Below are 25,889 nucleotides of genomic sequence, written 5' to 3'. Positions count from 1 at the left end.
CGGCATGTCTTAAGTTTTGCTAGTTCTACAGAGTCTGACATTATGTTAGAGATAACAAGCTAGGCCCCTGTCAGAGTACTGTACAGGTTAGTGTAGCTGGCTATGTGGTGTGCCCAGCCCTTAGGTATCGGAGGATTAACTGTCCAGGGGACCAGGTAGATTATGGGGTAGGTAGGTCTAACATGTCAACCAATCACATATGCCATGTGTAAATACGCTATGGCTCAACTGCCCACGTGTTGCTCTGTTGAGAGTGCCACTAGGTGTGTAAGCAAGTTCGCTAGGCCCAGTTGGTCCACAGCCCACGTTCTAAATGGCAATATAACAGTAGTAGTCAGGGTAATCTGAGTAAAGACAATTATTCCTCTTTCAAGACTAAGGTGTGTATATGTATCAATTTATAGCGATGCCCTAAAACCCTCTAGGAGTGTCAGTGTGACATTTCAATTACTTGCCATAAACCAGGGTAATGAGCATTGCAATAGTCCACAAGAATGTTCAGCCTACACCACAGGGTGTGATGGTGCTATAATATATTGGAGCTAGTCCATCGGGTTGTGGGGGGAAACCTCCTCGATCCCACATATGATTTGGGGTCTGTCCTGCTTCTCTTGCATGCCTGCTCTGACCATCCGGGCGGCTGACCCTCCGTGCTGCGATTCTTCCCTTGCACCTCTTGGGTTCCTGTCGCTTGAGTGCCGTGTATCTTCGGCCCGGGGCCTTAGTGGGAGCCCTGACCACATGTCCATTGACCCCATCATCAGGGTCGTGGGCCCAAGGTTCCACCGGGTCTCGGCAGCCTCCCTGGGTGTATGGGTGGTGTTGGAGAGTTACCTCCATGTGAGCCCCCAGCTCGGAAGAAGATTGTGCGGTCACAGGAACAACGTAGTCACCTTGAGTAGTGGGAGATGTTGGACGGCTGGTATGTATGGGGTCTTCCATCGTGGGCTTTATGTCATGGGTTGCAGGTGGCTGTGCTTGCAATGCTCGGGATTAAATCCGCTGCCAGAATTCCATGCAAATTCTATCAAAGTCGGCAAGAAACTTGGCTTCCCAGTTCGTCTCAGGCTGTTTCCCTGATGCGTCGGCCATTTTGATTGTGGCTCGTGATTTCGGTGCGGCTACACAGAGCTCCCTGATGGTGCACTGAGCCTGTGGTTGCTGTTGCCCAAGTGGGGACCGGGATAACCCCCACCGGTCCATAGGTAGGGGGGGGGGGGAAGTGTGTTTGCTCACTTATGGTTAGCGGCAGTACGGGGAAAGCGGGCGTCCCTCCCCTCCGCTGCCTCCTTTAGGCCTCGAAATGCAGCAGCTGTTCCCGGTTGTTCCGGGCGTCGATTTTGGTATCCACGGGTACCTACAGGCTTCCCCCATCCATGTAGTTGCATTACGTGGGGTTTCCAGCACTGTAGCCAGAGTAGTCGTTGAGTGTGTGGCCCATACAGCAGGAGCACATGTAAAGCACGACTTGTCAGCTTGCTGGCTTGGCTCCGCCCCCCACATGACTGCATTCTCTCTCACACATTACATACAATTCATCTGTATTCACACACCTGGACACCACACAAATATAGAAAAGGGTTAACAGAAACATGGCAACACAAGAATGTTTGCAATGAATCTGTACAATTATTTTGAATGCATAATACTGTAGGAGTGGGCCTTTTTGACTGCTGTGGAAATTGTGTTTGGTCAAGCCACATTCAAAAGGTTTGACAAACAGAGGGACTGCACTTATAGCATACATGTACCAACAGGCCTGGACTGGCCATCGGGCACACCGGGGAAATGCCCGGTGGGCCGCAGTGGCCATGGGCCGAGGCCGGCAGGGGAGGTCCCAGGATCTCCCCTGCCGGTCTATGCAGGGCCGGCACTATCCGAGCGCCGGCCCTGCTGTATTCCAAGGAGGGCAGGCGGGGAGATCAAAGATCTCCCTCACCGGCCCACTTTCATAGATCTGCGGTTGGGGAGGGAGGGAGGGAGAGGACCCGGCGGAACTCTATCTTGCAGCTCCGCCGGGTTCCTCTTGCGAGATCCGGAGCATTGCCATGGCAACGATCGGATTTCGCGAGAGTGAACTAGTTCACTCACCCACTGGACCACCAGGGATGGTGTCAGAGTGCCGGTCCCCCCTCCCAGGTACCACTTGGCCGGACCCTCCCCCCCCTCCCAGGCTAAAGGTAAGAAGGGGGGGGGGGGATTTAATGCCTGCTTATTAGTTGTTGTTTTTTGTTTTTTATCCCCCAACACACAATCCCTTTTAACATTCACCCACAGCACACTCAGCACTCTCTCACACACATCACACTCAGCGCTCTCACACACATCACACTCAGCGCTCTCACACACATCACACTCAGCGCTCTCACACACATCACACTCAGCGCTCTCACACACATCACACTCAGCGCTCTCACACACATCACACTCAGCGCTCTCACACACATCACACTCAGCGCTCTCACACACATCACACTCAGCACCCTCACAGACACCACACTCAGCACCCTCACAGATAACACACATCACACTCACACACATCACACTCAGTACTCTCACACACAGTACTCTCACACACATCACCCTCACACACAGCACCCTCACAAATCACACACACTGCATCCTTAAACACAGCACCCTCACACACAAATCACACGCACAGCACCCTTAAACACATCACACACAACATCCTCACACACATACACAGCATCCTCACACACATCACACACAGCACCCCTCAAACACAGCATCCATCACACTGCACCCCAACACACTGCACCAAACACACACACAATACTTAAACATATTTATATTTTATATATATATATATATATATATATATATATATATATATACACACACACACTAGTGCACACACTTACTACATCCTTATTACACAATACCACACCACAATCAGCTCACTCTACACACACACAATCCAACAAGCAGGCTCCAAACACATGCACAATACTGTTTCCTGGCCCTTTTGTCTCCTGGTATCGATTTATAGAGACACCAGAGACAAGTTGCAAGGAAACACAGTGCAAGCATGTTATTTTGCACTGTGCAGAACAAATACAGTTTTTTTTTCTCATGCTAGAGCTCTTTAGCAGAGCTCTGCCCTGGAAGAGCATTGACCCAATGCTCACTTTGAGAGGGGGCGTGTTTGTCATTGGTGATGACGAAACACACCCTCTCTGCCCCGCCCCTTCTTAGTGGGCCGCTGTGCTAAAAAAATTGCCGGGACAAATTTTTCTCCCAGTCCGGCCCTGTGTACTAATATTACTACACCCATTTGAATAAGTATCTGAATAGCAGATGGGTAAAAGTGAGAATTTAATCCACAGTAGTCTAATTGCCATTACTCTGCTTGATGTTTGAGTAAGCAACAAGAAACATTTTCATATGGATTATAGAAGATATATCACTAGAAAATGTACTGAATTTATAAGGCATCACATAAAGCACATAATGTTCTACTCTGTTAATTGCTAACAAAAATAGCTTATACCTTTATGTCAGTGTGTAAGCTATGGGTCTATGCACTGCTATGCTACAAACCTGCTTCGTTTGGGGGCTTACATGTGGCAATGTGGAATTTTATAACATGACAGGAGGCTTCGTATTTGCTTAAGACTTTCTTTACTTAAGCTTCACAGCAGCACTTTTTTATTTAGTAACAAGGTAACCAATCAGAAAAAAAGGGATAACAAGATATATAAGTCCCTCCCAGTGATGTCATTTCCTCTTTTTCTTTGCTGCTTCACACCAGTACAGGTCAGAGTGCCACTGTCTCCTTCTTCTGTGGGTTTCTGTGGTTTATCTATTATTTTATCTGTCATCTGCTTTATTCATATTTTTCTGTTATATATTTACATATTCTACTTATACTTATACTTTTGAGCTTACTCATTTACCTTACTTTCCTAAAACTCATCTTTATTTATTTATATATTTTTTCCTATGCTTTTCCTCCATTTGCAATGATTCCCAGAATCCTCCTCCAGATTCGCAGACAACAGATCACACTTGTACTACTCACACCGCTCTGGCGGGGCCAAGCATGGTTTCCGGATCTTCTGGCCCTCTCCTGCCAAGATCCCCTCCTTCTGCCTCCATGGCCAAATCTCCTAGAAGACCCTCAAGGGAACCCTCATCCAATGATAACGCAAGGCCACCTCCACCTTGTAGCCTGGACTCTTTCAGGGGTACCTGGCACTTCGGAGAACTATCACAGAGATCTAAGGAACTCCTCTGGGATTCGTGGGCCCCTGGAACTAAAAGATGCTATCTTTCTTCCTGGAACACTTGGTGCAATTGGTGCCTGGAACGGAATACCGATCCCCTTACGGCCCCTAGACAGTCCATTTTGAATTTCCTCTCATCTATTCGATCTAGGCCGTTCCTACAGATCCATCAACGTTTCTGGCTCAGCCATCTCGGCAGCCCATGTTCCTCTAGACGGAGTTCCAGTGGGCCAGGACCAGCTGGTTTGTAGACTATTGCGGGGCATCAAACTAGCTCACCCCCCTAAACCGAAATACTCCCATCTGTGGGACGTTAATGTCATGATTCGTTTCCTTGAGACTTGGCCGGACAACGAAGATCTATCCATCCGTCAACTCTCCGCTAAATTCACCATATTGCTTTGCTTAGTCTCCTTCCGACGAGTATCGGATGTTCGAGCATTTGACCATGACGCTATCAATTTTTCCCCAGAAGGTGTCACCTTCTCCGTGTCCAGACGGACAAAATCGAACTCCTCTTCTATATTTTACCCTTACTTTCCTAACCACCCAAAACTGTGTGTAGTGTCTCTTCTTTCTCGTTATTTATTACTCACCTCCTCGCTTCGTCCTACGTCTTCCAGCCAACTATTGGTCTCATATGTCCAGCCACATAATCCAGTGTCATCCACAACTCTTGCCCGATGGGTTAGGTGGTTGCTCTCCCTAGCCGGGATTGAAGCCTCCTTCGGAGCCCACTCCATCAGAGGGGCGGCGGCATCGGGGGCATTCAACGCGGGAGCCTCGCTTCGAGACATTCTTCAATCTGCAGACTGGTCCCGAGAACAGACGTTCCGCAACTTCTACTTTCGTCCGGCTGTGCACGCTTCCTTGGCCCTCCTTGGGGAGCGTTAAAACAGCAAATACGAAGCCTCCTGTCATGTTATAAAATTGTAGATTATGCTAGCTTTAGTGTACCTATAATCTTAATTTTATTAATGACAGGAGGCAAGTATTTCCCACCACTTTACCTTCGTTTTTTCCCACCCTAGGGTCGCCCCTGTAGGTAAGTTTCTAAGACTAGAACGAACACACTATGCCTTACTACCATGGGGGTTAGCTATTATTTTCTATGATGTATAGATTAACTTTTCTAACGAATTATAACATATGTTTCATAACAACCGGTTATGATTTCCTAGTCCAATTCACGGATTAATACTTGGTTTCGACTCTACTCTCTCGTTTCAGCGTAAAACTCCCTTAAGAGGTCAAGTCTAGTTGCTGTTCCTCCGCAAGCTTCACCTCTACTCTTCAAGAACGCAAGTCTACGTTCCGGTTTCCCTCTCAAGCATCTCTCTTCTCGTTTGACATCCTGAATTCCGCATCTGGTTCCTTCAGTTCCGGTTCCTATTTGTTCGCAGCCAGAAAGAGGAAATGACATCACTGGGAGGGACTTGTATATCTTGTTATCCCTTTTTTCTGATTGGTTACCTTGTTACTAAGTAAAAAAGTGCTGCTGTGAAGCTTAAGTAAAGAAAGTCTTAAGCAAATACTCGCCTCCTGTCATTAATAAAATTAAGATTATAGGTACACTAAAGCTAGCATAATCTACAATTGTAAGAGGTACATTCTCATGTGTAAAATCAAGCATATGCCAATCTTAATAGTGTTTATTGTCTGCCTTTGACCTGAAATGATCTGTAATTACAATAAATGTTTACTATGACCTGAATGTGATGTACAATATAATTTAGTTAGGGAAACCAAGAGATTAGAATGAGGTCAGGGTGTATTTTAAACCAAGTCACTAACAAATCTTGTGCTTCTAATGATCCATCAGGTTTCATATTACTAATCATACAGCATGGAGCCGCTGCTTCAGTAATATGTAATGGAATTGGAAAGATTTTCACCCATTATGACTGGTAGAGTAGTAACTTAAAATGCTGTTATCACCAGTCCTTTAATAACAATTTACACCACTTTATAGACAGCTACCTATTTATATATCTATCATTTCTATAAGAACTCAACTTAATATGTAATGGATGGTATAATTTAAATTGTGGTCACCAATTTATTAAAGGAAACCTATAGTCCCGAAAACAACAATCAATATTTCAGGACTAGAAGTTGCCCTCTATCCACCCCCGATTGGTATTAAAGAATATAAATAAAATAAGATTACTCATCTCCTTTCCATTGTCCTTTTCTTATCTCTCTTATTTTAATAATTGTACTATCCTCCCTTGCCACTTGCCTTTTTTTACATTTATTATGTTTTCTTCCATGTGCTGGATTTCAATAACTGGGTCACTGCTGTATTGTTCTAATATGTCCAGGTACCTGAGAACTTCATTAGAAATGTATATTTGCCAAGTTTTGCATACACTCTGGGGGAATGGTAGGAAACCATTTCTATCAGAAGTATTTATTGTCAGGGCCAGATGTTGGAAGAAATATGTTCAAATAATTCCTTATCTAAGAAATTCCTTATCATTTCTTAGGAGTAACTACACACATCATGCTGGAGACATTGATCTGCCACTTACATCACTTTTACATTTTTTTTTCTTTATTCTTTAATTTTATGGGTGGTACATAACAAATTGAGCAGTACCACACTGCATATCAGCAAGACTATTGCATGCAAACAATAGTAAGAGATTCAAAAGAAAAGATTTGTCAACATAAAAGTGACACTCCAGGCACCCAGACCACTTCTGCCCATTGGAGTGGTCTGGGTGCCAACTCCCACTATCCTTAACCCTGCAAGTTTCATAAACTGCAATATTTACCTTGCAGGGTTAACTCCTCCTCTAGTGGCTGTCTACTAGACAATACTAGACCGCCACTAGAGGGCACTTCCGTGTGTATAGCACACATTCCTTGTGCTATAGCGTCGCTGGACGTCCTCACGCTATGTGAGGACCTCCAGCGTCGCTGAAATCCCCATAGGAAAGCATTGAAAGCATTTTTCAATGCTTTCCTATGGGGAGGTCTAATGCACGTGTATTGCCGCGAATGCGCATTAGGTCTCCCCCACCGGATGATGTCGGTGCGGGAGGAGCGTGGGCGGACTCTGAACCAGGGTTTGTGAGCCGTGTGGTCGCTTAGAACATAAGTAGTCAGATTATTCTATCTTGTCTGCTAAATATTAAAAAATGTCGCAATGGCGGCGATATAGGACATATCACGCATTGCAACAAAAACTGTTGTCAGTGATCAATTTTAAAGCCACTGGGAAAAACTATTTCTCCGATACGTTTTTAGGGATGTGTCAGGATCATATTCTGAAAACCAGGAACATGTTTAATTTTCTTCTGTTATTATTTCATGAAATACTTGTTTCTTGCCTCTAGTGGCCTCCCTAGCCACTAATCTCCTCAGTCACCTTATCATCCTCACCTGCCTGGACTAATGAAAGGCTTCATAAGGCTACACCCTGCTCACAACAGGGTCTTTACATTGAAGTTGGTGATTTGCCATGTGAACCTGCTCCAGACTTACACTCATTTCTGCTCCATATCAACTTGCTCCAGACTTACCTTCCAACCTGCTACACTCTGATGTATGATTTTGAGCTCTGCCTCTGTTACCAGTATTCCTGTGTTACAAACCTGCCTCTGTTACCAGCCTGTCTCTGTTACCAGCCTGCCTTTGAAACCAACCTGCCTTTGTATCAACCCTACCTGGAGATCACAGACTTTCTTTATTTGCAAGTAACCTGTTCTGTGGCATATTGCCTAAAGTCTGTTTTCCCTCAAGTTGCATAATATGTCTAAAAACACAAATAAAGTCTCAAATAAAAACGCTGGCCAAAGTCTCCTATCTGACCTGCACAAGATCATGACATGTCTATGCATACAGGATATATGTTCCCGATAGAGAGTTAATATTGAATTCGAACAGTGATTTCTGATAAACCCAGAATGGTTATTGGCAAGGAGAAAGGAAACAGATTACCTGTGTCATATGCATTAACTGATTAGCGGTAATAACTTCAACTGTATAAAAAAAAAAGATAAATGGAAAATTACCGTTGACCCAACAGTATCACCATAAGAGGCGTTCCCCGTGTATCTTGGTGACAACGGTCCAGCTCACCAAGGCAAGTGTTGAGTATCTTGCCTGAGGGGGTGTCCTGAGGAATACCCCATCTTAAGTCACACTCAACCAAGCACATACTGAGGGACTCACACCACTCTCTCAGTGCTGGGAAGACCTGAAAAAAAACATTGTGGGACATTATTACGTAGAAGACAACTTACAAAACTGGCATTGTATTTAAGTGCCACCAACCCCAACCATCATGTTGAGACACATCAAAACGACACAGAAAAAAATAATCACAATACAATTTATATAACCTTCACTCTATAACAAATGTATTTGAACATAAAGGATAGGTCAGGAAACAATCTATCCTTTTCATACAATGTATAAGCTTATGACTACATATGAAAGAAATGCACAAAGTATGGAGACAGGCTATCCATATATCTGGATAAGCTTTTTACATTATGCCAAATCTTTTACAATTATTTTTTTAAAAATATTTGAATATAAAAGGCATCATATGTAATCATTTTGATATATATAAAAAAATATATATTTTAATATTAAATCAGTTTAAAAAAGTTTATCCAAAAATATGAAATCATGGCCCTCTGTTATGGTGATTCTATGATCATGGCTACGCAATTCTGCTCAGAAGCCTGCCAAACGAAATGTGGATCAGGTTTATCTGAACATTTATCTTCACCATACTTGAATCAGTTGAAGGAACTCTCAATTGCCATCTTTTTAAATCACTATTTTGTCAACATACAGCCAATGAAAACATGCATTTTTTCGTCATTGGGTAAAAATCTACAGATTTCTTTGCAATCCCTCCTCTTTTTCCACAGCCCAGGCTTTCAGTCTTTGCCAGGGAATACTCCAGTCAGTGGCTTCCCACTGAGAAGTCTCTGTGCTGGAGCTGCAAGCGCACATGTGCCCGCGATTGCGCTTTTTATTGCTTCTCAATAAGATGTAATACACCTCACTCAGAAGGGCGGATGCATAGCGCATCTGCCACATCCGTTAGGGTGGAGCTGAGAATCTGATTGACAGCTATAGAGGTATTTTTGCCCCAACTATACATAAATATTGGTTTCTATTGATATCTGCATTTTATAAACTGTCACATATGTTGGAGACTCCAACAAAGCTGAAGTCTTTTATGTGTGTGGACTGTTCCTTTAATAATACTTTTTTTATACAGTGACTTGTGTCAAAACAACATATGCTTAGATTTAATACTTTTCCAATTGATTCAATACTGTACTGTTATTCCATGATTTATCTATAGAAGTCACCATCACATTTTAGTAGATAAATAATGTTGAAAATTTTGTAGCTAAGGGGGGCGGGGCCTGAATCTCATGGCGATCAGACGTGCCTTGCTTGGGCTCCTCGCCTGGACACGACTTTAGCCTGGATTCTGGCCACATTTCGCCTCCGAAATGCACCCGGTGAACACATACCGGAGCTACAACGTGGCAGGCTCGAGTGGCAGCGGCTGGGGGTCGAGTTCGAGGTAGAAAGAACCGGAGGGGACGGTGCGGCCTAGTCGACCCGTGGAGCAGGAGGGACGGCCGCTCTCCCAATCTAGCGGGTCCTAGGCTGGTGCTGAAGCCTCCAAGAGCCCCGTTACCCCCCGCCCCCCTTGGGACCGGTGGGGGTTATCCCGGTACCCACCAGGCAAGCCTGCACTTTTACAGCCTACAACTCTCTTGTGCAGTTACACGCCAAAGGCGGACAGCTCCCACGAGGCCACACTAAAATGGCCGACGGCAGTGCAGCAGTTCCAGAGACCAGAGTGGCGTGCAAGACTCACCCAGCCCGAGCCGACAAGGTGGGGATCCCACGAAAGCTCTCGACCTCCACTCTAACCATCCTTGGTAAAGACCCCAAGACGCACAAGCACCACAGAAGCCTGCATACTCCTGCACTCCCGCACAGCAGTGGCACTCCCAGGACCCATAAACTACCCTGAAGCCTGCACCAAGGACCTGCACCTGGAGGGCACCCAGTGACACCACTCCCATGACCCAACTCAACACCGCGACAGATCGCACCACGGTATGGGGGCATCACAGGTACCGTACCCATACTCACCCAACAACAAGGAGAAATGATGGGAACGGACCTCAATTGCTGCACTCAGCAGCAGGACTTTGGGACTCTGTAGCCATGATAGGTATCGCACAGGGACTATTCCCAGGCACAGGGAATGCAAATGGTCGGAGCTGGCCGTGACCCCAGCCTGTATATGTCACTATTAAGGCACACACAGTTTACATATACCTTAGATAACCCCACCTGGTGTCGCGGTGGCTGCAGACATCGACAAGCACACACCCTCTCTGATAGAGCTAAAGTTAAGGCTAATGTTCAGGATAATGTTAATGCTTAAGCTAATGTTCAATGTGAATGCCACTTTGGTGATTATTTCTTGCATTAAGATGCCGATGGCGCACTATGCCTGGTGGAAATTTACTCTAATAAGCTTGTAACCCTCAAACTATATGCCATAGTCAGTCGGAAAATCACACTGTGTACCTAATGTATAGTCACTTATAACTGACAAGTTGATCTATAACTCGAGTAAACTTCGTTATATAAAATTTCAAAATGTGCTATGTTCTAACTTGACACGCAATTGTTCATATGTGTTGACAGATAAGGCAGATACTGCTGTTGTGGCTTTACCTGCTCCATTGTATGTTTCTTGCCATGCACAATAAAATAAAGAATTAAAAAATAAATAAAAATAATTTGGTAGATAAATAATTTGGACAATATTGAATCATTTGGAAAGCTTATTGATCAAGACCTTAGTTGGAGATTTTTCTACAGCTACTGTAGCCTAGGTTCGGCAATATGTTGGACTCCAAAATATTAAATTAGTTCTAAAAACATTTACATGTTTTCTATCACTAATTCCTGTTCAAAGAAAACTAACACTAATTCAAAGCACACCAAGAAAACTTTGTACAAGATAATCTTCCACAACCAAATTTCCCACCTGTGTCCTACCCAGAGATGTATTTACCACAAGGCTAACAAGGTATTTGCCTTGGGTGGCCCTTTCCAGGGGCTGTCAAAAAACACCAGCCCCAAATGCCTTGCTATCCTCGTATCTTGGGGGAGGGCAAGAGCTGCCCATCTTTGGGCCTTCCTCAAGGCAGGCAGACAGTTTTATTACAGGCGGGCGGTGAGGGAGCGCTGGTCTGTGAGCTCTTCCTGCTCTGCACCCTGCAGTGATGCCGGGAGCCAGAATATGACATTACTCCGGCACTAAGCGGCACTCAAGGGAACAGAGCAAGAAGATCACATCTCCCTCGCCACCTACTTTGCACGCCTACCTGCCCGCCCAATTGCCAGCACAGCAGTCCCACAGGACCCCAGGTAAAGAATCCTCTCCAACTCTCTAAAAGGTAGGGTGGCTGGGTGGATTTAAATTTAAAAAGTTATTATAATAATTATATATATAAAATAATAACTATTTGTGAGTGTTGGGGGAAAATGTATGTGTCCGTATCAGTGTGTGAGTCTGTCGGTGAATGTGTGTATGTCTGTCAGTGCGTGTCTGTGAATAAGTGTGTGTGTCTGTCAGTCAGTGTGTCAAATCAGTGAGTGTGTGTATCTGTCAGTGAGTGTGTCAAACCAATCAGAGTTGTGTAAAACAGTGTGTGTCTTTCAGTGAGTGTATGTCAGCGTATCGGAGAGTGTGTGCGCCAATAACTGTATGTGTCAGTAAGTGTATGTATATCAGTGCATGCATCAGTGAAGGTGTGTCTGTTAAAGTGTGTGTTGGTCTTTAACAGGAATAAGTGTGGCCTTGACAGGAAGAGGTGGGGCAATTTAAATTAGGGGGTGCCCGAGATTCATCACGCCTAGGGCAGCACAAATAAAAAAAATACACCACTTGTCCTACCACCACTTACACTGTAAATGTGTATAAACAGCTTGACACATATTGGATCTCTAAAAGACTTCTGTTGTTACCTGTTTTATTAAAACTTCTCTCTCAGAATTAAAGTCTTCAAAGGTGGATGAGACAAACACTCTCACAGTAGTCCAGCCTGTGTTCACTGGTGGGAGAGAGGAATCGGGCAGCTTGACAGGAGGCAAGCTATTAATTTCATCCCACATCTGGCTCACATCAAAAGCTGGATGCTAAAGAAAGGTTAAGCATTATAAGTGACATTATAGCTAAGAGTGGTGAGCTGAGGGGGGGGGGGGGGGGGGGGGGGGCGGAAACACCACAAAAACTAGTAACAAAGTATCTAAATATCCATAAAACAGATTAAACATATAAAACTTGTCTGGAAAATAACAGATTTGAAAGATCATGCTTATACAAACTTCACGGAATGCCAAGTAAAATACGTGCTGGCAGCATTGCCAATTTTTTGATTTTCTTTCTACATTTTTGAAGGCTACCTTCACAAAGATATGTGGCTTAGAGACAGACTGAGGGGAAAACAAATCTGGCCCAGGTATTTTTTTTAATCACAGTGTCCCAGTGGGAAAGAGAAGGGGAAGAAAGGGGCGTGTTGTGTAATCATTGATGACAATCACGTTCTTCCCCCCCAAAAGTAAGGATGTTAGTTAAATGTTCTTCCAGTGTAGTTTATGTGCAGAGCCCTGCTGAAGTGCTCTCACACAGAAAAAAGGTCCTGTGTTTGTTTTGAGCATAGCAAGCAAATTTAATGACATGCTGTATTTGGTTGTAACTTGTCTCTGGTGTCTCAAGTGCATACCAGAGGACAAAAAGGCCAGGAAAATGTATTGTGCATGTGTTGGGAGGCTTCTTGTGGGATTACTTGTAAGTAGACAGCTGTTTGTGCTGTAATTGTGGAGTAGGGATTTGTGTAAATAGGTTGGTTTCAGTTGTGCTGTGGTGTTGGGCTGTTCTGTTTGTGGCGTAGTATGCGTGGATAGTAGCTGTAGTGAAAGAGAGTCTTAGTATGTGTATGGGGGGCAATGTGTGTGTATGATGGGGGATATATATTGAATGTTTACATAGGAGCTGTAGTGTGTGTGTGTATATATAGAGGCTGTAGATAGCACCTTGGTGTGTGCAGGGAATCTTGTCTATGCAATGGGAATCCAGAGTGTGTATAATGGATGTAGTGTGTCAGGAATGTAGCGTGCGCAGATAGCTAGATTGTGTCTACAGGTGATCTAGTAAATGTAAAATAAATAAAGTGATAATGGCTCCGATTCAGAGGTCAGATAAAGTGGCCAATGAATCAGTGCCAGATTGCCTTCAAAATTACTCTCCCAACATAGGGAATAACCCTCAGATAATAGTAAAATAGAATAAAATCTAGTAAATGTGTATGTGTGAGATCAGTTTTTTTTTAAATAGATGTAGTGTGTGTGTGTGTGTGTGTGTGTGTGTGTGTGTGCGTGCGTGCGTGCGCGCCAGGAATGTGTTTGGTGGGATAGTACCTGTTTTGGGAGCAGGGGTCAGATTTATTTTTTAAAATTGATTTTATACCCCCTTTCTTCTTACCTTTGGTCAGGAAGGGGAACATTGTATCCTGTGGTATGTACTCTAGCAGGGTAAGTACACTCTTCTTGCAAGCTCTGGCACAGTGAGGTATGGGAGCAATCTCGTTCCCATGGAAATGCTCCAAACTGCAGGAGCATGTAGGAGAATAATCCGTACCAGGAAGAGGTGAAGATCTAAACCCTCCAAGGTACTTTTTCCCTCTCCGGAGTAAGGTGACCTGAGCTGCTGGCATTTAAAGGCATGGGCAGTCAGGGAATAATAAATAATAGCTAATTATATAATATATATATATATATATATATATATATATATATATATATATATATATAATACACAATCCAGCGCACTTGCTTATTCACCAGAAAATGATTTCTATTCTTAGAGATTGTAACAGTTTTATTTAAAAACACCTCACCTAGGCAAAAAATAATGGGGGTTTAGTTACATTATATGATCATATATTGCATAAGCCTGCCACATCTGTTTTTGTTTATATATATATATATATATATATATATATATATATATATATATATGTGTGTGTGTGTGTGTGTGTGTAGGTAGTACATTCTTCAGTAAATAGCATGGCAGGGAACAACCTCAAGCATTTCAGCTTTGAAATTTACATAACTTTATATTCAAAGAAAATAAAGGGGATTGTAGGTACCTCAACCATTACCGAATATAATGTTAGCAATCCAGGTGAATCTTTAATCGCTGTCCCTGATCACAGTCTGGCAGCATGGTCAGATGCATATACTGTGATCTCCCAAGCAAATATCCCATAGGGCATAGGTGTGTATGGGACGTGCTAGGTGTTCTCAAGCACACCCAAATACAGAGTGAGAATCAGCTTTTAGGGGGCACCCTGCTTGTTGCACTGACCAACCTGGAGATAAAAAGGCGCAAGACCGAAATTATTACGATAATTGACAGGGAGCTGATGGAGTGTCCCAATTGCAGGATAAAGAGGTGTGGATTTCTACATTTAATTTTTCCACACATTACAATTACATATTTGTATAATATAGTTACATGTAAATACATATATCTAACTGTTCATGGACTAAAGATTGCATATAGAAAATTCTAGCCCAAAACTCTCGTTTAGATTTGATATCCTGGTGATTCTTATTAATTCTTGATGACATCCCAGTCTCATACACTAAAACTGCACAGTAAACCTGGGGGAGGGACAATCAAATAACTTTAAAAATTAAAGTAGGCACTTCATCTGCTTCCACTACAACGTTCAGCCATCGGGGCTGGTTCCTCCCATGATAATTAACCTTTTGCACATTACTCAAAATAGTAATTTCTCTCTATGCACACACATTGGTCTGTCGTTCATTTCACTGAAGGATTTGCCAGGCTGTCAAGCCCCTTTTACCTTGGCCGCCCCATCCTGTCCATCTTTCTTTGTGGCCCTTGGTTTTGATACCACAATCCCCATTTTCTTTATTTTTTAAAGACTTATCTGTCTCCATGGAAACAGACGCTGTTTTATGTGGCCCCCATGACCCGGAAACAGGCGCGGTAACACGTGGTTACAGGGAGAGCAGGTGACTTAAAGGTATTTAAAGAAAGCTTCCTGTCAGGAAGTAACTAATGCTGATCTTTTACTAAAGTCCAGCGCTGATGTGAGCAGCCATGGTTTACAAAGCTGCCCGCATACCTTGGCATTGTAAGGTATTCTTCTGTATGGTGTTAGAATATTAACCAACAAAATCATACACCGTGGCAATCCGTTTTCTATACTTGGTCATGGAGAAAGGAAACGCAACAGAGTGGCCGTTGTATTAAACAGTCTCCAGAGATAAAGTGTGGTAATGCGCTCAGTGACACATTATTGAAGAACACATGGTCACACTGGACTGGTTGATGGCTGTAGATTATGCATTACCTTGTTATTATTATTTAACAAGCATAGCAATACTTGTATATAAATCTATGAAGTTATTTATTTATTTGAGAAAAAAAAAACTCGCTAATGTATGTGTCGTCATGGCTGGCTGTCAAAGCCAGGGAAGTCGTTTTACATCAGACTTCTACAATGCACGCGTAGAACACTAATGTACCTGGGGGATAAAAACGAAAACAAACTAAGCTGTCACTCTAGCAAAGGCACCACTGTAGGCCTCTCGTCCACTTGCAAGTGAGGATTTTTGAAACACTAAAGAAACCTCGTCTAGTTTATACAGGTTAGGTTGTCAAAGAACCACTTTAGGCACCCAGACCACTTCAGCTCAATGAAGTGGTCTGGGTACCAGGTCCCTCTAGTTTTAACCCTGCAGCTGAAAACAGTTTCAGAGAAACGGGCAGGATTGAATGCGCACGGGTCTGGCTGTGCATGTGCATTCAGCTCCACTTGGGAGCTGACGTCGAAGGCGGAGGAGAGGTCCAAAGCCCGGTGCTGGATTAAGGTAAGTGGCTAAAGGGGTTTCAACCCCTTCAGCACGAGGGAGGGGGGCTCTACAAGAGCCTATAGTGCCAGGAAAACGTGTTTGGTTTCCTGGCACTATAGGATCCCTTTAAGGGCTTTGGTGTATCGATAGTTTCAACCCATCTCTGAGATCAAAAGCTATCTTATGGATAAGCTCACGGGGCTTGTGCATGATACACTTTCATCTTTTGAAGAGTCCCGATAACTCTACTGCATTATTAGTTTTGCTCTCGATTGTGGTTTTACACTGTGGGTTAATCCAGCCTCTAGTGGCTCTCACTGACAGCCAATAGAGGCGCTTCGCGATTCTCACTGTAAAAATCACAGTGAGAAGACGCTGACGTCCATAGGAAAGCATTGAGTAATGCTTTCCTATGGGCGGTTTGAATGCGTGCGCCGCATTTGGCACTGACGTCGGCAGGAGGAGAGTTCACCAACGCAGAGGGAGCCCAGTGCTGGAGAAAGGTAAGTGACTGAAGGGGTTTTAACCCCTTCAGCCCAGCGGGAGGGGGGCCCTGAGGGTGGGAGGTACCTTATGACCCTATTGTGCCAGGAAAAAGTGTTTGTTTTCCTGGCTCTATAGTTGTCCTGTAACCCCTTAAAGGGACACTCCAGACCACTTCTGCCCATTGGAGTGGTCTGGATGCCAACTCCCACTACCCTTAACCCTGCAACTGTAAATATTGCAGTTTTCATAAACTGCAATAATTACGGTTAACTCCTCCTCTAGTGGCCGTCTATTAGACAGCCACTAGAAGGCACTTCCTGGTCTATAGCACAGGTTTTCTGTGCTATAGCGTCGCAGGACGTCCTCAAGCTATGTGAGGACCTCCAGCGTCGCTAAAATCCCCATAGGAAAGCATTTTCAATGCTTTCCTATGGGAAGGTCTAATGCGCGTGTGCGGCAGGTCTCATCCCGCCGGCAGCAGCGCATGCGCAATCGGTCTCCCCCGCGGGCTGACGTCAGCGGAGGAGGCGGGTGGGTGGTCCCTAAACCACCACCGAGGGACATCGGCAGTGGTCTCAGGTAAGTCTCTGAAGGGGTTTTCACCTTCAGCAACATGGGATGGGGGGTGGGAGGGAGAGGGGACCTGCAGTGCCATGAAAGATTTGTTTTCCTGGCACTAGCGTGTCCCTTTAAGGAGGGCGGGCGTGCTATGCTGTCCGTGGGGACCCTGCTCTAAACGCAGGGGGCGGCACAGCACGTCCCTGCCTGAAAAATGTAAAATAAGGGCACTCCCCCTGCTGGCATTGCTGTGGACGGCTATGCTGTCCTATGTGATCGTGAGGTCCTCGCAAGTACCTCGCGATCACATGGCCCAGGAGGGCCAGAACGGGAGCAGGGGGACTCCCTGGGATGCCAGGTGAGTCCCCCCCCACCGCGATCGCCGGCGACCAGGTAAGTACATAGTACGGCAGGGATGTGCTATGCCGCCCCCAGCGTTTAGAGCCGGGTCCCCAAGGACCGCATAAATAAAAATTATATCTAATAATTCTACGTATATATTTATGTAACAATTTTACATAATTAGGTCATTTTATTAATTACAATTTGCGGGACCTGCCTGAAAACCCAGGCCGAAAGTCCAGGGAATTCAATTTGCTATAGGATGAATATTCTGTTTTTGCAAGTATGCATATAGTTGCTGTTTGAACATCTGATCTGACTCAGATAAAACCACTTCTTCAGGCAGAGAATTCCACATCCTTATTGTTCTTACAATTAAACCCCCCCGCCCCCCCCCCAAAAAAACCTTTTCTTTGCCTTAGACGAAGGTGAGCAGCATCAAGAGATCCTCGGCTCTGTAAAAAGCTAAGTAAATCTGTATTCTATTACATTTTTTATTGCACGGGGAGGAGCACTATAGCGTTGAGAATACAGGTTTGTATTCCCAACGGTATAGTACCGTATTTCCTTTAAGAAAGGCAATTCATAAGAAATTAATTTCTTTGTCCTGATTTACAAAGTTCACCATATGTCTATGATGTCCGTTTATTTTTGGTAGTTCTAGTTCACAAAATACATTGAGTAAAATGTGCAACATTTTTAGAATTTGGTATGTTTGTCTTTAATCGCTATCACATAAAACAAAATTGCCACACAAAAGTATATATTTTTGTGTGCTACTCTTGTACAAAACCACATATCGTGTTCAGCTACATCTTCCGGGTATAATACACATAATGTATGCTTTTACCACTATCCTGTGTAGCTACAGTGCCATATTAAAGACCCAAGTTTCAGTTTTTATAGTTGGAATTTTGTTACATGGCCCTATGTGTCACTTTGGGTGATTATATCAATTTGACTATTTAAATAACTTCACAAAGGCCTATCATTTGTAAAAGCAGACACTCCAGATTATCTCTTAGGTATATATTGTGACTAAAAGGGCACCTATCATGCCCCAACTTTTCTCATTAGATGGAGCACAAGATTGTATCTATACATTGTGCTAGCGGGTTTGCCAGCAAATTTATAGATCAGGAGAAAATCCTATTTAAAAATAGGTTTTTCCTCAAAGTGGTCAGTCAACATTGAGCCATTAACTGACAAGAAAGAGCAGAAATTAAAGGATCACTATAGGGTCAGGAACACAAACATGTATTCCTGACCCTATAGTGTTAACACCACCATCTAGCCCCCCTGGACGCCTCATGCCTACATAAATATAGTAAAAATCGTACTGTATTCAAGCCTGAAGCTGTAAATCTGCATGCTGTTAGACTCAGAAAAACAAGCAGTCTGCTGACATGTGATAGCCTGATCCAATCACAGTGCTTTCCCATAGGATTGGCTGAGACTGACAAAGAGGCAGATCAGGGGCAGAGCCAGCACGATTCAAACACAGCCCTGGCCAATCAGCATCTCCTCATAGAGATGAATTGAATCAAATAATCTCTATGAGGAAAGTTCAGTGTCTGCATGCAGAGGGAGGAGATACTAAATCACAGGATGCTGTGCACAGTGCTGCCCTGTGCTCTGGTGACAGCAGATCTGAGTGGATGGAGGCATACTATGCCTCCATCAACTCCGAAGTCCCTCTGGTTCACTCTGAGTGACTGCAACTGGAGCTGTTCGTAGCTTTCAATGTAAACACTGTATTTTCTCAGAAAATACAGTGTTTACATGAGAGAGGCTGCAGGGAGCTATAGTTCTCACCTGAACAACCTCATTAAGCTGAAGTTGTTCAGGTGACTATAGTGTCCCTTTAACATTTTTCATAAACATTACTTTTGCTGGACATTTAGCAAGTCTGATATGTGATTCAAACCCCCCCAAATTATACTCCGCAAACTCTTCTGAATAAAGCAATACCCACAATGTGCCATATGAGACCTGACTATTTCAGATTTGTAGTCATTTTAACACCATTTACCTTCAAATCTAAAGTTATTTTATGTTTGCATTTTTTTTTAATGCATGCACATTGCAAGTTTTATTTTAAACATGAATGTGTACCACTAATAACCCCCCCCCCCCAAAAAAAATACCCCACTCAATTCTCCTTAGTTATATCCCTTGAGTACAGAATGACTCCCTTTGCATACATACATTTAAAAAAAAAAAAAAAAATAGATGGGTCTATGGTACATTTTAGTATCAGACATTTAAACTACTGCATGAATGCATACCATTTGCAAAGGTCGACGGCATGGGGACTCTCGTGATATATTTTGAGCTTTATTAAAATTTTATTTTTGCATCTTATTTTAGATTTTTTTTTTATTCATCCTATAACTAACCCTATAAATAATGTTTGACAGATTCCCTTTACTGTCAGCATATGAATTACTTTGCTGGCTCTAATCCTAAATATAAACCTAATCCATGATCAAATCTGAAGGGTTTCTCTCTGCTAGCTAAGATCACTAATGATATTGGCAAAGTAAATGCCAAGATAAAACAAGAGATAGTGGTCTGTGCTTGCCCTTTACTGGCTGTTTTCAACGTGCCAAAACTTTGGGAGGCTGGTACACATTATTGGAAAATCGCTGAGCCAATCAGATGCTGCTCTAGGGGAAGCATTTCATCTATAGCAGAGTTTTAAAGTATAGCAGAGGATGCGCCTCTATAAGCTGTCTTCCTAACAACCAATTGAGGCATCTTAACCCTCATATCAATCCTACAGAACAGCAACGTTTGTATCGCAAAAAAAAAAAAAAGAAGATTGACATGAAGTGGTCTGGGTGCATTCAGTGTACCTTTAAGGTAAGACAGCGCTCGGAAACCTCTACACCACAACTTAATTGCCATGAAGTTATGATGCATGGAGTATCCCTTCAAGCCACCTTTCCTTCCTAAAGTAGTCATTATAGCAACTGTGAAATGAGGTAAATTAAAATCAACATGGGTTAAGTCATGTCAATATAGCACAATTGGATAATGTTATAGTCCTCATATGCCAACGTCTGAAAGGCATATATTTCCTACTGTAACATTTTCTTAGTATGTTGGAGTACTGTCTGCAGACCGTTCTTCAATTAGCAAATTAATGAAAACAAGATCAGATATATTAAATATGACAATATTTATTACTTTAAGGAAAACATTGTAGGTTGCAAAAAACAAACAAAAAAAAAAAACAGAGGGTGGTGGTCATAAACCAACCAGGTTCTCAGGGGACTATACATAAATACAAAATGGCTCCATCCTTGTCCGACGGCATCACTTGTTCAACTGAGGATTTTGCTGCATCAGCCAAACAATGGTCTCCAAGAGATGGGGCATATTATAATGCTGTGCAATATTGCGAAATGTGTCAACTTGCTCTGTGAATGCCTAAAATGAAGAATAAGTGCAAATTATAGCAATAGTACCACCTGAACACATGTACAGCAATAGTACCACCTGAACCATAACAGCCAACATTAATAACAGATCTATGCATACCTTTACAGAAATAGTGAGGCTGAAATCTCCTGCACAGTTGCAATACACGGGCATATTTTCTTCTTTTACACCCTTACACTTTGTGCAAACCTGAGGTTACAAAATCATAAAAAAAGAAAAAAAAATTTAACATTTTTAGTTTATATAAATTAATGCAGTACTAAAAAAAGTGCGAAGGAGCAGGATGAAAAATAATTATTACACCAATCCACAGATGGGGCAAAGGATAAGTTAAGACAGGGATTGAGAAGTAAGATATGGATCAAGAGGAGTAGTATGGTGAGAACGGTTACTCATAATCATGAAGTGTTAAACATTCAGTAATATAAAAGATGTGTGTTCCTACCAAACTATACCACCCAGTTGTCTCTGATGAAACTGGTATACAAAGCAGATGGTGTGCTAATGTCAGACACATATTGCAAGTTTGGCCACAGACCATAGAAATTCTTACCAAGTCCTGTAATGTGAAGGTCATAAGCTTTTCCTGTAGAGCTTCGACCAGGGCCATTTCTATGCTGTCAATATCATACTCACTCTGGCAGTTAGTGCAAACCCATTGAGGAACCACAGACCCATCCTACAATGGAATAATACAGCCATGAAACCCATGCAATAAAAACATTAAAAAGTAGGACATTTATTGAACTCACATCAAAAAGGGATATTGTATGATGCATTTGATGTTGTAAAATGCAATAACGAACAAACAAAACAAAAATAAATATAAAGAATAAGGGCGCTTTCACCTTAAGTACTCCCAGCTAAGGCTTTATTAAAGAGCACCTCTGAATTCTAGTTGCTTCTTGTTTAAAGGGACACTATAGTCACCTGAACAACTTCAGCTTAATGAGGTTGTTCAGTTGAGAACTATAGTTCCCTGCAGCCTCTCTCATGTAAACACTGTATTTTCTGCGAAAATACAGTGTTTACAACGAAAGCTAGGAACACCTCCAGTTGCAGTCACTAAGAGTGAACCAGAGGAGCTTCTGAGTTAATGGAGGCATAATATGCCGCCATCCACTCAGATCTGCGATTCAGTATCTCCTCCCACTGCATGCAGACACTGAACTTTCCTCATAGAGATTCATTGATTCAATTCATCTCTATGAGGAGATGCTGATTGGCCAGGGCTGTGTTAGAATCATGCTGGCTCTGCCCCTGATCTGCCTCCATGTCAGTCTCAGCCAATCCTATGGGGAAGTACTGTAATTGGATCAGGCAATCACATGTTAGCAGACTGCATATGATCACCGTGTGTCAAGATTTTACATTATATAGATAGAACAGAAACAAATACATAAATATTAATACAGCAAAAGGGAGAAGGATAAACATAAGTGAGAGAAAGGTCCAGCATTTTTGGATTCTGGCATATATGGCATTAGGTCTTGTATTTGCTGCGTTATATGACCAGCTCGGTGGCACCGACCGCACCCAACCCCGGGAGTCCCCCGGCCTTCTTTGTCCACCATCAGCCCGGCCGGTTCCCCCCCAAGAGGTCTGTCTTGTGTCTGTGACCATGGATGTTGGTCAAGTAATCGATCCATTAACAATAACTGTTCGTACCATGTTATGTTTGCATTTGGTTACACAATCAGAGCTACGAATCCCATTTAGCACAACCCTAAGTCTGTATATTGTCTCCACCGGTGGCCACCATGCCATGACCTGAGCATTTGTCCGCAGGGCGGCTGCACAGCAGTCCCAAGCCGAGACCCCCCCCCCCCCCCAGCCGCTGTCAAGAATTCCCATACATCGGTACCAGCACTATCTGTGAATGCAGCTTTCTCCAATATCCGTGTGAATACCGGTTAGTTGTTTGGCACCAGAGGTGAGGGGCCGTCCCCCATCCACCCCTCCCCTGTCAGGGTCAGTTTTGGAATGTCTGTCACTCCTCAAATTGCTCCCATAGAGCCCATACATTTTTAAAAGAGGCAGTTGTGTTGCAGACCTGTACTGTCAGTCTATCCATCAGATAATTGTCTCTACTTTTAGATACGACTAGAGATAATTGGGGAGTCTCAGGTTTTATCCATTGAGCCAACACTCAGCGGACTGCTAAGTAGAGCATATTCAATACTCTTTGTTCGTATCTGTCTAGCCCCTCCGTGGATCTGGACAGCAGGCAGGCCCATGGATCAAGTGTTGGTCTCCTTTGTAGGATCTGCAAGCCCAGGTGCACCCCCCCCCGCCAGTATTCTCTAACTCTGGGACAGTACCACCACGTGTATGAAGTTGCCCTTTTCCCTGCACAGGCGCCAGCATGTATCTGTGGGACAGATCTTCATGTGGCATTGGTTGACAAGGGTCGTGTACCATCGAAATAGTGTTTTGTAAGCCTGTTCCTGTAAGGAGGTGCATATGGATTTTTTCGCACAGGCCTCCCAGATGTCCCGCCAATCCGTCCCCTCTATCGTTTCTCCCAAGTCCACCTCTCACTGGTCTGTATATGTTAGTGTTCCCCATTCCCCGGATTCCGAGCTGATGTGGCTATAGAGTAGGGATATTAGTTTCGCGGGCATAGGCATACGTTTTCAAAAAATGTAAATCGTTTGGCTATTGCTGTCCTAACCTCAGTGGTTTGTGCGCAGTCTCTAAGCTGTATGTAGCGAAAGAAGTCTCGGGTGCCCAGTGGGGCAAATGATTGTAAATGCTCATAGTTTACGGTTTGTTAATGTATAGATGGATGTAGCATTGTAGACCCGTGGCCTCTAGGCCCTTGAAATCCTTAGCCCTCAGTCCCGGCAGGAACGCTCTGTTCCTCAACACTGGGGTCATTGGAGAGGGGAAACTAGTTAGATTGTATTTCTGTGCCACTTGGTCCCATCAAGCTTATGGAGTTGAGGACCGCTGGGTAGGTAGTTCTGAGAAACCCTGTTCTCTGGAAGTTCACATGTAGAAATGCGGTAGGTCAGTGCCAGTCAGTACAGACTCAATGTCCACCCATCGCCTATGGTCTACGGGGCAGTGCCAATAAGCGATTCGGGCTATTTGTACTGCAAGGTAGTAAAAATAGAGTTGGGGTAGCCCTAGTCCACCCCTCCTTTTAGGGCTATAGAATATCGCAATGGCGATTCTGTGTCGCTTTCTCTGCCAAATAAATGTGTCTATAGCTTTCTGTATGTCTGCTAAGTCTCCCCTTGTAACCCGTACTGGTATGGCTTGAAATAAGAATAATAGTCTAGGCAGGCATGATATTCATCTTCACTGAATGCAAGCGACCCAGCCAGGTGATAGGCTTGTCTGTCCATTTTTCTAGATAATCTTTGAGTGTGGCGAGTAGTGGTGTGTAGTTATATCTGAATAATGCGTTAGGGTCTGCCGTCAGTCACACTCCCAAGGTAAGGGAGCGCCTCTGTGGTGGTTTTGATTTGGTGGATATGTCTAATGTGTGTCACGTCCTGGTCCGCCAAGTTAAATGGCATTGCTATCGATTTACTGAGGTTGACCTTGTATCTGGATACATCTTCATAGCTATGTAGAAGTGTTTCAAGTTTGGCCATGGAGCGTATCGGGTCAGTAAGTGTCAGTAGCACGTAATCGGCATATGCTGCACTTTGAATTGCTGGTTCCCTATCTGTATCCCCTGTATTTGTGCGTCAGTCCTTATGGAGGGTAATAGCGGCTCTAGGGCGATCGCGAAGAGGAGTGGGGACATGTGGCATCCCTGTCGTGTCTCGTTAATCGGAATGGGGTCCTAGGGGCTCCTGTCAGAATAGTCTGTGCCTGCAGTTCTGTGTAGAAGGCTTTAAATCGTAGTAATAAATGGTTCGGGGAATCCCTGTGCTTCCAATAAGTTGAATAAGAATGGCCATTGGACCCGATCAAAAGCCTTCTCGGCGTACAAGGAGAGTGCTAGGTATGGTTTTTTGGATTCAGTCATGTACCAAATCAGGTCTGCCCAACGCGGGTATTCTCATACAGTTGGCGGCCTGGCAGGAAGCCGACCTGATCCGGATGGATCAATTTAGGCAATAAAGGTGTCAATCTAATTTATAGTATTTTGACAAAGATCTTTAGGTCAGAATTGATGAGGGATATAGGTCTATAGTTCGATGCAAAGGTGTTCTCTTTATTTGGTTTAGGGCAGGTGTTCTCTTTATTTGGTTTTATGTTGGCAGTGGCCATGTTGCTGTCCTGATTTTTGTGTAATAGCTCATATCAGATCATTCAGGTCTGGGAGCTTTATTACCCTTTAGAGTGGAAATCGCCACCTCCACCTCCTCCTGTGAAATGGGTGCTTTCAGAGTGTCAGCGTTCCCCTCGGTCACCCTAGGCAAGTCTGTTTGATCAAACTTACTGACTTACTAGCACAGTCTGTTTTACACTTTATTTATTATAACAGTTGCAAGCTTTCCCTTTATATGATTATCATCATTTTTTTTATATATGTCTTAATACTAGTTCTTTTTCCTTTCTTCTCTTTTGAATTTATATATTGCCCGTACATTTTGGAGACATATACTATACCCCCATGTCCGTTATATACTTGATTTGTGAAACTAATAAGAACATATAGAGACTCAAGTTTGGTCCGGAAAAAATAGTATCTACAAGCAATGTGGAAAGAAATGATATCATCATCCCAGTAGGAGGCTTGACACTCACGGAAGCAATATACGAGCTCAAGGGTGGGGTCCGGAGGACAGTAGGAAATTTGGTAGTTTTGCTGGCGTTCACGGAAAGGAGGCATCGCGAGAACACGGAGGAAAGGTGAAAATTGTGGGAAAATTTCTCTGACCACAGGAA

General features: G+C 43.6%; 2 protein-coding genes across 2 annotated transcripts in view; both read right to left on the bottom strand.

Annotated features, from left to right (window-relative positions):
- LOC134612677 (telomerase protein component 1-like) overlaps positions 1-15,253 on the bottom strand; it is a 44,704-nt gene extending 29,451 nt beyond the window's left edge. The window contains exons 1-3 of the mRNA XM_063457096.1: positions 15,191-15,253; positions 12,285-12,455; positions 8,270-8,454 (exon numbers count right to left, since the gene is read on the bottom strand). Coding sequence (XP_063313166.1) covers positions 8,270-8,454; positions 12,285-12,455; positions 15,191-15,253 — 419 coding nt within the window. The remainder of the gene's footprint in view (positions 1-8,269; positions 8,455-12,284; positions 12,456-15,190) is intronic.
- Positions 15,254-20,824: 5,571 nt separating this feature from the next.
- The window catches only part of POLE (DNA polymerase epsilon, catalytic subunit), a 63,113-nt gene continuing 58,048 nt past the window's right edge, over positions 20,825-25,889 (bottom strand). Inside the window, exons 47-49 of the mRNA XM_063454777.1 lie at positions 21,592-21,717; positions 21,138-21,227; positions 20,825-21,026 (exon numbers count right to left, since the gene is read on the bottom strand). Of these exons, the coding sequence (XP_063310847.1) occupies positions 20,913-21,026; positions 21,138-21,227; positions 21,592-21,717 (330 nt within the window). The 3' untranslated portion in view covers positions 20,825-20,912. The remainder of the gene's footprint in view (positions 21,027-21,137; positions 21,228-21,591; positions 21,718-25,889) is intronic.

This window comes from Pelobates fuscus, chromosome 5 (assembly GCF_036172605.1).
Source record: "Pelobates fuscus isolate aPelFus1 chromosome 5, aPelFus1.pri, whole genome shotgun sequence".
Lineage (NCBI taxonomy): Eukaryota > Metazoa > Chordata > Amphibia > Anura > Pelobatidae > Pelobates > Pelobates fuscus.
The sequence above is the reverse complement of the archived record's forward strand: the minus strand, read 5'-3'. Positions and strand labels throughout refer to the sequence as shown.